General features: G+C 38.0%; 1 protein-coding gene and 1 long non-coding RNA gene across 2 annotated transcripts; both read left to right on the top strand.

Annotated features, from left to right (window-relative positions):
* Positions 1-855: 855 nt before the first annotated feature.
* Positions 856-8,201, top strand: sra1 (steroid receptor RNA activator 1). Its single transcript, XM_028466360.1, has 6 exons — positions 856-954; positions 3,003-3,116; positions 4,521-4,607; positions 4,677-4,825; positions 5,865-5,973; positions 7,800-8,201. The coding sequence occupies exons 1-6, from the start codon at positions 930-932 to the stop codon at positions 7,994-7,996; spliced, it is 681 nt and encodes a 226-aa protein (XP_028322161.1). The 5' UTR covers positions 856-929; the 3' UTR covers positions 7,997-8,201.
* A 21-nt stretch (positions 8,202-8,222) lies between these two features.
* LOC114475505 (uncharacterized) lies at positions 8,223-12,287 on the top strand. Its single transcript, XR_003675472.1, has 2 exons — positions 8,223-8,354; positions 12,108-12,287. It is a non-coding gene; the product is annotated as an uncharacterized LOC114475505 (long non-coding RNA).
* Positions 12,288-12,936: the final 649 nt, after the last annotated feature.

The following is a 12,936-nucleotide window of genomic DNA, read 5'->3' as shown; positions in this document are numbered from 1 at the left end:
GAATCAGCCATAAAACATCACAAAATGTATTGTTATCAAATGGAGTATGTACCCACTCTAAATCTGCAGTATCATTATAATGTAACACTTTTTCATAATTTTTCTAAAAGAAAAAACAATGACAATAGGATTCACCAAATGAGCACCAAAATAAATGAAATAAAAATAAAAAATGGGAGAAATGAACATTCATTTCTGTTCTTTCACTTGATTCGTTCCTTGTTAAATTAGTATCTTTAGGGACTGAGATTCCAACCAAAAATTAATCTGCCTCTCTTCAGTAAATCTGTATTTAAAACTGTATGTGAACTAAAACAGGTTGTCAAATTTTGGAAAAAAAAATGTGTGTCTTTCCCCTTCAGTTCAGCAGAGGCTTTCTATTGGTTTAACTTTGTACACCTCTCTGTACCACTGTGCTACTGCTGGGGGTTTATCTTTGTTCCACTGAAAAAATATATTTAACATCTTGCTAGTAGCAGCAGTTTCATTAGAGGGATTATACCTATTAATGTATTGTCTCCATGTATTGTTAAACTATTTACAGGAATATACATTACAATATTATTCTCACTTAACATTAATAATTGCATTATTAGCAATCATAATAATAATAACGAAAACGGTAATAATAAGTAAACGATTAAAAAATGTAACGGATCAAAAGGATTGAATTTATCCCATGTTTATTATTATTATTATTATTATTATTATTATTATTATTATTATTATTATTATTATTATTATTATTATTATTATAAATTAATGTATACTCGCGTAGCGCTTTAGCAACACTCCCTCCCAGAAAGTGGCAGTAATGCACGCTTTGTGTTGCTGAAAACCTCTGCCAATGAATACCACAGAAGAAGAGAAGTTAGCCATTAGCTTCTGTTAGCCCTGACCGGAAGAAATGCAGAAATCGTTATAATAACATGGAGGACATGTACATTAAACCCGGTGAGTGAGCAGAGACTTTAGAGACTCTTTGAGGAGATCATTAATGTCAGTGACAATTAGCTTTAATGTATAAATAAAGAAGTTAATCATGCTAACAGTTAGCTCTGCTGATAGGAAGTGCCGTGTTTTTACAGAAGTGCCACGTTTGAGCTACTAGCTTTCACTTTATCTACATTTTTTTTCTTTTTTTAAAACACATTACAAACTACATGATCGAAAATGACAACAAAGTAAAGCAGCATGCGGTTTATACACTAAAGACCTCAACTACGTTTTCTTCCTAATAATCTTTATATTTTGCTTGAATATATTTCAGAAATGACAAAAAAAGAATATATCCTAATGTCATCATTAGGCTATACCACACAAAGATGGTTAAGTAAACAAAGAAAACAAAAGCATTGTAAACACTATGTTATAGTATATTCTATGTTTAAATGGGTAATGTTATGATTTATGTTATTTTGAACCATCCTATGTGTACTTTTTTACATTACTGTAATGGCTTAATGTGGATTTGGTTGATTTGAATATTTATTTGCCAGTTTTGAAGTTAACTAAAGGTAAAGGTGCTTTCTTTCTCTGCCTAGAAGTTAATATTATTAATAAACGCTGGTAAAAACAGACATAAAGAAGAAAGGTCACCTCAAGTAATCACTAAATCCTAGCCGATGAAACGGTTGGGATTCATTTTCTATTTATTTATTTTATATATTTTTTTTTTTCATAGCAGATCATTATACATATTAAAGCTGAGCAATGTATCGAGATTCAAGATGTATGAAGTTTTTTGGCAATCTAGAAAATCACAATATCGCCTATATCGATATATATTAGGGATGTAATGTTTAATCGTAAGGCAGTTAAAAATTGATTCATAGGTATCACGGTTCATATTGATGCTCTGAAAATTTAATCGCAGTACTTTTTTGTCCAGAAACATAGGCCGCAAAATATTTTTTGGGGGGAAAAAACTAGAAAATACTGTACTATTTTCCTTTAATTTTCATTGTCAAAAGAATCCCTTGATAAACTTTTCAAAACAATGCAATTTCACTAAAAATAAATCTTGAATGAACTAAATAAAGGAATAACACAAATGAAGAAGCAGCCTATTAATTTAAATTCTGGTTCTATTGTAAACAATGCAAAACTGCATAATAGTTCTTTTCTTTTTAAAAGTGCAACTGAAAATGTATTTTGTGCCTTAACAATTGGACTTTAAAAAAAAACCCAGTCTGCACTGTATTTACGTCAGATATTTGTTTGGACCAGCAGAGGGTGCTGGTAACCCAGTGTTAGGTTGGGATGCACCTATTCTGTGCAGTGAAGAAGAGATGCTATGCTAGCAGACAGAGCTAATAGAAAAACGTGACTTTTACAGATATTCACAAAATATTACAGATATTCTTTCGGTGCTAAAGGGGTAAGGAATCATTTATGAACATGTTTAAGAGTAGAAGGTGGCCTCAAAGAAAGTAGTAGCAGATTCCGCCCGCCGCCTTAGCATTTGGACAAGAGAAGGATAAATATATAGCACCCTCTGCTGTTTTAAAAAAGTACTGCGATTCAATTTTCAGAAAATCGATATGAACCGTGATACCTCTGAATCGATTTTTAACTGCCTTAGGATTACTCGTTCCATCCCTAGTATCGGGAGTTGAGTGAATCGTTACATCCCTAATATATGTATATATATTATTTTTTTCTAGCTTATATTGTTTTAAAATACTTGTTTTTGGAGTTGTTGCTTTCACTACTTCTCAGAACATTATTAAAAGTACAGCTTGATGATCACTGAGTGCGACCTTCCCCTTTACATACACACTACAGAACTCACTCACACGTGCTGTCCCTTTTTATTTTTGTCTTCTCTTTTGTTGTATTTTATATTTAAAAATCAGTTTGAGACTAAAAACAAGCACACAAAGTGTTATGTCTAGGTTGTTCTACAGCTCATTGGTCAGGGGTCTGTTAGCATGGTAGCAATAAAACATTAGCCTTGTTCCTGCGATTATCAGTTCACCTGAGCTGTGTGTGTTGCCAAGGTAACCAGGAGCGAGGCTGGAACGATCCGCCTCAATTCTCCTACAACCTCCAAAATGCTCGAGGACAACAGAAGGGTCACCTGACCAGGAGAGCAGCTCCGCCCACCAGCTCAGGTAACACATCCACCACGACTGTGAATTTGAAGAGTGGTGTCAAACATGCAGTCCGCAGGCAAAATATGGCCTGTCAGCGGTACAAGTCTGGTCCCACTTTGAGAGTAAAACACACTGCATGTAATCATTTAGTTCTGTTAGCTGTTCATTAAACATGAAAATGAAAAAAAACACTCATTATTTGATATTTGTTTCCAAAATGAAAAACGGAAAACGCCTTGTTTTTCAAATTCAAGCTCTTTTTCTTCGGTACAGAAAACGGAAAACAAACATCTTTATTTGTTTTCTCCATTACTGATTTGCCAAAGTACGTGACCCGATTTTCCAAAGTGCGTGAAGCATTACACATCCCGCGATATCTTTAGCTCTGCAACACTTAGGAGTCTCTAAATCCTCTGATATGTCCATCAGGAGGTTCTGTGCCCAGCACCAGCTAAAGCGAAAAAGGACACGTTTTTGATGCACAGTTGGAAGCAGCGATCTTGTCATGCAGAACTGCCGTTAGCATAGCCATTAGCGTCGGATGACAGTACACTTCCGGGTCACGTACTTTGGCAAATCGGTAATGGAGAAAATGAATAACGGTGTTCGTTTTCCATTTTCTGTACCAAAGCAAAAGAGCTTGAAGTTTTCCATTTTTTCATTTTGGTTTTGGAAACAAATGATGAGTGTTTTTTTTTTGAGTTTTTCATGTTTTTGTTACATAATGAAAAACGAATGAACGAATGATGCACAGATTATTTTGACATCTAATAATTTTTTTTTTTTTTTTTTTTTTAATGAATATTGATGTTTTATTATTATTATTATTATTATTATTATTATTATTATTATTATTATTATTATTATATTATTATTATTACTAGGTCAATGTGCCTAGATTTGAGTTGTACAGCCCACATTAGATCAAATTGAAACACTAAATAAAACTTATAAGGACTAAAAAAATAACTAGAAACCACCAGTGTTAACTAAAAGTTTTCGGTCGATTATATATTTTTAATGTGACAATAACTAGACTATAATTGGGGAAAAAAATTACATGTGAACATTGACTAAAACGTGGATGCATTTTAGTTAAAAGACTAGGACTAAAACTAAACAGAAAGGCTGTCAGAATGAACACAGGTAATCACTCAGCACAAAGACTCCCATATTGTGTTGTTACCTGAATGTTAGCTTCAGGATATTGATCTTAATCATCCCCAGAATCTAATCACTTGTTCCTTATCACATTTCGGATATTTCCGAAATCCGTCCATTAGTTTTTGAGTTTGACTGTTCACAGAGAAATAAATATACACCTGCAAAAACAAAGAAATTATGAATAAAGTTATTGAAAGTAATGACTTCATCAATAAAGTTAATAATGGCTCACTTATGTTCTCTGTAATTGGTCTTTAGGTGTTGCAGCCCCACCAACAATTCCCCTCGGCTCCAACCCTCTGGCCCCGCCCCCTTGTTCTTTAGCTCCACCCCCTCGTCTCCAAGGTAAGAAGCAAAACTGCTTCATGATGAAGTGTTGTCATGGCAACAACAGGTCTGATGGTTTCCTCACAGCTGGACCTCCAACAACCACAACACCTCCCGTGCAACCAGGAAGTCAGGAGGAGGAGGGGGGCGGTGACCAAACGCAGTGTGAGCCTGACGTGGAGGTTGTGCTGTCATCGCTGAACCGAGCACTTGCCACCTGCAGACAGTCAGTCAAGGTGAGCAGTAGAGGGCGCCAAAATCAGTATCACATGTTAGACCACCTGACCTTAGTCAGTATCACATGGTAGACCACCTGACCTTAGTCAGTATCACATGTTAGACCACCTGACCTTAGTCAGTATCACATGGTAGACCACCTGACCTTAGTCAGTATCACATGTTAGACCACCTGACCTTAGTCAGTATCACATGGTAGACCACCTGACCTTAGTCAGTATCACATGTTAGACCACCTGACCTTAGTCAGTATCACATGGTAGACCACCTAACCTTAGTCAGTATCACATGGTAGACCACCTGACCTTAGTCAGTATCACATGGTAGACCACCTAACCTTAGTCAGTATCACATGGTAGACCACCTGACCTTAGTCAGTATCACATGGTAGACCACCTAACCTTAGTCAGTATCACATGGTAGACCACCTAACCTTAGTCAGTATCACATGGTAGACCACCTGACCTTAGTCAGTATCACATGGTAGACCACCTGACCTTAGTCAGTATCACATGGTAGACCACCTGACCTTAGTCAGTATCACATGTTAGACCACCTGACCTTAGTCAGTATCACATGGTAGACCACCTAACCTTAGTCAGTATCACATGGTAGACCACCTGACCTTAGTCAGTATCACATGGTAGACCACCTAACCTTAGTCAGTATCACATGGTAGACCACCTAACCTTAGTCAGTATCACATGGTAGACCACCTGACCTTAGTCAGTATCACATGGTAGACCACCTAACCTTAGTCAGTATCACATGGTAGACCACCTAACCTTAGTCAGTATCACATGGTAGACCACCTGACCTTAGTCAGTATCACATGGTAGACCACCTGACCTTAGTCAGTATCACATGGTAGACCACCTAACCTTAGTCAGTATCACATGGTAGACCACCTAACCTTAGTCAGTATCACATGGTAGACCACCTGACCTTAGTCAGTATCACATGGTAGACCACCTAACCTTAGTCAGTATCACATGGTAGACCACCTGACCTTAGTCAGTATCACATGTTCTCGTGCAGGATCAGGTGTGCAATGACGTGGAGAAGAGGCTCCTCCTCCTGGACGACAGCTGGAGGGCAGGAAAACTCAGTTTACCTGTGCGAAGACGAATGGAGGCCCTGAGTCTGGGTAACCACTACCCGCTTTGTCTGTCAGCCACCTGTCTGTCACCCACCTGTCTGTCTGTCACCCACCTGTCTGTATATTTAAAAAAAAATACAATGAAGAAAAATATTTTGAAAATGCAAAGCACCAAACACAGCTGCTCACTTCATCAAAGACTCACAATAAAAAGCACATGTAGCGGTGCCAGTCAGTCTCACACAGAGCGTATCAGTGTTCATAGCTCACTTTGTTCTTCACGTAGGTTGTCTGATGCTAATGTACCTGATTGGTTGGTGTGAGCGTTTTTAGGGCTCTGATGATTATTAGAGGTTATAAATGAATAGAACCTGAGAATATTTTTATTTTAATTAAAATTCATTGGTGTTATTTTATTTCAAAAGTAATTGTACATTTTGACAAACCTTTTATTTTATACAGATGCCTTTGTGGAAAAGAAATGAAGTTCAAATTGTAGTAGATTTAATTTCTTCCGTTTTTAAGTTTCTACATGAGATGTTTACTGTATGTAAGGGAACCGTACCAACAATAAACATGGGGGATGAAAGTAACTACCGTAGTAACTTTTACTTTAAGTACGATTTATTTGAGATACTTTTTACTTGTACTTGAGTATTTTATGTATGACTTACTTGTACTTGAGTGTAATTTCAATCAAGTACCAGTTCTTCGACTTAAGTAGGATATATCAGTGCTCTACATCTCTGTCGTTATGCTACTTGTCTGTATCTCACCTGGGTCATTCCATGTCATTTCAACAGTTTGGATCACTATACCAGGTTTGAAGCTACAAAGAAGCTAACATATGCTTCCATTACGAGAAACTGTACCTCACAAAGTCAGAATTAGAAATAACACCCCAGAAAAAGAGTAAATGTAGAACATGAGACATTTGTTCATAATAAATATGTTTTCAAAAGTAAATGTATTTCTAATGCAATGGTTACTAATGAAAAACTAATAAACAATAAATGATAATGAGATACAGAGCCAAGCTACAGTGGCCTCATATAAAACTAAAGGATTTACAATTTGTGATGAAATAACCCAAAGTTAGGGTCCAAAACAAAAATGAAGTCGCATAAATAAAAATAGTTTTATATCCCAAGAAAGAGTAACATTTATACTATAAATTAAAAGAGAGATCAGATTTTTTCTGACGTACATTCCCACATGCAGTTATCTTTCATATTTCCAGAGCGTGTCACCCAAGAACCAATGCATAATGTGACTAATCATCAGTGATGTGAACAGTCTATGTTCATAGCTCTATGCTGATCACATTACAGGGATCTGAGGCATAGGCTAAGTTGTTTACTGAAGAACCAAACATGTTCCAGACCCAAATCCTCGACAAACTTTTTCTAATTTTGAGGAGTTGCATGTCCACCAGATATGATGTATAGCAGATATTTTTATATATTCTGAGAGAGTGGGTGGAGTTGTGTTGTTTTACCAAATTTGAGTTTCCTATGTGATGCAACTTTTGAGATCTTGGAAGCTGAAAATGGAAGAAAAAAATATAAGGATGTGCAAAAATCAACACAAACCTACCTCACTAAATTGTCCATATCTCTATAAGTATTCATTTGATCAAACTAAATATGTACAGTGTGTCTATTGAATAATCATGGAACAATTGGTAAAAAAGAGGTTTTTGAGACCTTAGTGCATGGGCCATTTGTTGAAATGTCATGGAATGACCATCCTGTTGTTATGCCACTTGTCTGTATCTCACCTGTCAGTGTCTGTTACCTGTCCCTCACACACCTCTATGTCTCTCAACCCTCTGGCCCTCATCTGTCTCCCTTTTTCACCTGTTTGTCTTCCAGAGTTACGAGCTGGTCACTGGGATTCTGCAAATGAGATCCATCGCTCGCTAATGGTTGATCACGTGACTGAGGTCAGCCAGTGGATGGTCGGAGTAAAACGACTAATTGCAGAGACCCGGAATCTGAATCCAGAACTCCTAGAACAGCTTCAGGACACGTCGGTAACGGACCAGGACTCTGACCTTCTCCAGGGCTAGAACTCCTGAGATCTCAGGAGGTCTTTGATTGCAGATCCTTCAGGAAAGAAGTTTGAGTTCTTTTAAAGTAATTCACTCCATCTGACAGACAGGAGGATGTGGTCTCTGAGACTTCTGTCTTTGTGAAGGTTAGACCTCATCCTTTAGCCTGAATCTGACAGCCTGACTTTCAACCACAGATATTCTGTTTTCAGAAGGTTTGAACTCCATTATCAACTGAATGACTCACTAACCTTTGACCTTGGCTCAGAGAAACGAGTAACTATTGAAGTTATCAGTCTGTTAAAGGTTATGGGTCTAAGAGTTTCTGGAATGTTACAAACCTTTAGAATTTGTTCCTGGACTCACCATGGGGAAGGTTTAGAACATCAGAGCAGCTCCTGGTTTTAGTTGAAGATCCAGAAGCGTCTCTAATGTTCAGATTTTTATTCAGGTCCTCGTCAACCTGGCTCTGGTCCTGAGAACCTGACTATATTCGATTATTTTGTTGAATCCACGATTAAAAAGGTTTCAAGAGCAAAAAACAGTGCAAGTCTTCTCATATGTTCTCATCCTACTGTCAGATCAATATCTCTGGGTCTAAGGCAGTGGAAGTCCTATGGGCCGCGATCCTCAAACACACACCTTTAAACATACACACAGACAGGTGGAGAGAGACCACAACCAGACCCTAACCTGTGTCACGACAAATTTGCGGTTGACCTCATTTGGAGACATGATTTATTGCTCATGTTGAATAATATTGTCCAGTCGAAGCATGATGATTTTATAAAAAAGGATTTATTATAAACTAAATGAAAAAGAGTACAAAAGAAGGTGTCCCATCCTGTTGGGAGTAAAGGCGGCCAGGTACTAAGCAGGATTGTTCAAAAGGTCTTGTGTCCGGCTCAGGATATACATGACTGACCAACAGTTTTCACAGTTTTAAGCTTTATACAGATATGAGAAAAAGTCCCAACCCTGAAAGAAAGGAAAGGAGGGGGTCAGATGCTCCCAACAGTGGAGGTGGAGGATAGGTTGGTGCCACTGTTATCTGTCCTTGATAGTGTGTGTGTGAGTATATCTGCATGTGAGTTTGTGTTTGGCCTTCAGCAGACACAGTGAGTTGCACTGTGGATACAATACGATCTGTACTGTTTAATCTAACATGACTCAGCTGTTCAAAAGTGCAAAGAGTAATGCAGTCATCATGTATTAAAACATGACAAACTGTACACATGAACACACATTTGACGATATGATGATGAATATAATAATTGCCATAACACCTGCCACAGTAACAATAGGTCGTTATCTTTTTGGTTGCACTTGATAAAGTCTTTAAAGTTGAATTTAATTAAGCAGGACTTTAGATTTTTCTGTAATAAATTTGATCTTCCTCTTTGGTAGATGTAATCTAACTTGGTGTTTTGTAAATATTAGATTTATATTAATGTTATTTTATAAACATATACTGCATGTAGCTCTACAGACAGCTAAGCTAACCAGTACAGTAACTGAACAAATTTCAGGTTTCTGTGATGATTCCTCTTAAAGCTAGAGGCTAAAATGTGAGTCCATTAAATCAGATTAAAAATGTCTTTTGATTAAAAATAACAGGTTATAGAATATGGCTTTAGGAGACTTTTTTGTGCGTCTTAGAGGATCCCATAAGTCTGTAAATGTTGGGATGTCTAGTGCAAATTTGCGCTGGGGCTGCTAATTTAAAAAGTTCAAGCGGGAGCTAGAGAGCCAATTTTGAAAAAAATAATTACAAAAATGTTGTGACATTTGAAGTTTTTGTACCCTTAACGTACTGTACATGGCAGATTTCGTCACTTGCAAAAATTTCTAACTACTCCAATCCATCTTTTTTGGGGAATGGCGCTCAGCCACAGGAAGTGTGTCCTCATCCTCCTGACAAATGATCATCCACTTGTCCAGAGCATTTTTCAGCACATTTGGGAAGTATGTGTTGAAAACTGTAAACACAATGTATTTTATAGAATGAAAAAAGTGCTTTTCCATCACCACCAGGGGGCAGTAAGACTTGTCGCGTGAATTGTCATGTTATTGCATGCGGAACGCGTTTTCCCTTCTCCTCATGACTTTGGGTTTTCATTAAATGAGTTATTCAAAAAATTCTAGTTTAAAATTGATGAAACTTTAGCACCCCCTGTAGGCCTGACATTGCGGTAAAAACGCACCGTTTTGCAGATGATTTGTCTCCAACTTGTCAAGAATAAAATTGAATATGGAAATTATGACGCTCTAGGAGGAGTTCGCTTTTAAAGATGATGTGGTTTGGCCAAACATTGAGAAAAAGTGGGTTAGCTAAATTTGAAACTGCAGACTTCCTGTTCAATTTAGGTTATGGGTGTAAATTACATTTTTGCTAGTCACGGTCCACTGCATATACTTACTGAATGCCATTAAGCTATTTTAAACCACTGAAAAGTTACAAACTCTAGGTGGCGCTAATGAGTCTATAAATTGCATAAAATAACAACACGTTAAATTAAACTATACTGTCCTGCCAAAGTATATGAAATTGCCCCCCAGGGAAGGGGCTCCTAAATCCAAGTAAAGTGTCAGAAGAAAAATCCTTACGGGAACATTAGGGCCTTTAGGGCGACCGTGGCTCAGGTGGTAGAGGGTCATCTTCTGATCGAGAGGTTGGGGGTTCGATCCCAGTACCTGACTATGTGTCGAAGTGTCCTTGGGCAAGACACTGAACCCTAAGTTGCTCCCAATGGTTGACTAGTGCCTTGCATGGCAGTCCTGTCCCACTGGTGTGTGAATGTGAGAGTGAATGGGTGAATGAGCTGATGTGTAAAGCACTTTGAGACTTCTTCAGTGCGGTGATAAAGCGCTATATAAAATCAAGTCCATTTTTATAAATCAAGTCCATTTACTTTGTACTTAGGTAGATTGGGGATAGCGTCGTGACATACCTTAGAAAAATACAGATCTGTTACACTTGGAGGAGCACGTCTACTCCCTCTCTTCACTCTCGTCTTCATAGTGTAGAGCATTGAGATGTTTTTCCCCTGATGTTCTCTCACAAAATTCCAACCAAATTTGGTTGGTACGACCTGGTACCCATTCATGTAAAATCAAACCGTACCATGTTTAGGTACTTAAACGCATCCTTGTGACTCATAGGGAGTGAAAAAAGTAGATTTTTTTTCATGTAAGACATGAGCACAACTTTGCAATGACATTAGTAGCTGTAGGTTCAGCAAGTTTATGACTCTGCTTTTCAAAATATGATGCAGATTATGCTCGCTGCAATATTTGCGACGCAAAGTGCAACATCAGCGGTGTGAGAACTTCTAATCTGAGGAAGATTATGGGAGTATGGGATTTCTAGGGCCCATGCCAATATTGGGCCTTAGCGATTCAATGTATCACTGATGACCGATATTTGAAATTGATATACAAACGCAAATTCTTATAATACTCAAAATGTGATTTAAGACAAAGAAGCAAAAATTGCAAAATTAAAACAAGGAAGTCAAATCAGTAACACTGTCAACATAATACTGTAAAGCCACAGATAAATAAGGAAAGGCAAACTTATGCAAATAGAATGCAATGTAAAACAATGAGATCCATCGCTCGCTAATGGTTGATCACGTGACTGAGGTCAGCCAGTGGATGGTCGGAGTAAAACGACTAATTGCAGAGACCCGGAATCTGAATCCAGAACTCCTAGAACAGCTTCAGGACACGTCGGTAACGGACCAGGACTCTGACCTTCTCCAGCACTAGAACTCCTGAGATCTCAGGAGGTCTTTGATTGCAGATCTTTCAGGAAAGAAGTTTGAGTTCTTTTAAAGTAATTCACTCCATCTGACAGACAGGAGGATGTGGTCTCTGAGACTTCTGTCTTTGTGAAGGTTAGACCTCATCCTTTAGCCTGAATCTGACAGCCTGACTTTCAACCACAGATATTCTGTTTTCAGAAGGTTTGAACTCCATTATCAACTGAATGACTCACTAACCTTTGACCTTGGCTCAGAGAAACGAGTAACTATTGAAGTTATCAGTCTGTTAAAGGTTATGGGTCTAAGAGTTTCTGGAATGTTACAAACCTTTAGAATTTGTTCCTGGACTCACCATGGGGAAGGTTTTTATGAAGGTTTAGAACATCAGAGCAGCTCCTGGTTTTAGTTGAAGATCCAGAAGCGTCTCTAATGTTCAGATTTTTATTCAGGTCCTCGTCAACCTGGCTCTGGTCCTGAGAACCTGACTATATTCGATTATTTTGTTGAATCCACGATTAAAAAGGTTTCAAGAGCAAAAAACAGTGCAAGTCTTCTCATATGTTCTCATCCTACTGTCAGATCAATATCTCTGGGTCTAAGGCAGTGGAAGTCCTATGGGCCGCGATCCTCAAACACACACCTTTAAACATACACACAGACAGGTGGAGAGAGACCACAACCAGACCCTAACCTGTGTCACGACAAATTTGCGGTTGACCTCATTTGGAGACATGATTTATTGCTCGTGTTGAATAATATTGTCCAGTCGAAGCCTGATGATTTTATAAAAAAGGATTTATTTTAAACTAAATGAAAAAGAGTACAAAAGAAGGTGTCCCATCCTGTTGGGAGTAAAGGCGGCCAGGTACTAAGCAGGATTGTTCAAAAGGTCTTGTGTCCGGCTCAGGATATACATGACTGACCAACAGTTTTCACAGTTTTAAGCTTTATACAGATATGAGAAAAAGTCCCAACCCTGAAAGAAAGGAAAGGAGGGGGTCAGATGCTCCCAACAGTGGAGGTGGAGGATAGGTTGGTGCCACTGTTATCTGTCCTTGATAGTGTGTGTGTGAGTATATCTGCATGTGAGTTTGTGTTTGGCCTTCAGCAGACACAGTGAGTTGCACTGTGGATACAATACGATCTGTACTGTTTAATCTAACATGACTCAGCTGTTCAAAAGTGCAAAGA

This window comes from Gouania willdenowi, chromosome 14 (assembly GCF_900634775.1).
Source record: "Gouania willdenowi chromosome 14, fGouWil2.1, whole genome shotgun sequence".
NCBI lineage: Eukaryota > Metazoa > Chordata > Actinopteri > Blenniiformes > Gobiesocidae > Gouania > Gouania willdenowi.
This window is presented reverse-complemented; position numbering and strand designations above follow the sequence as displayed.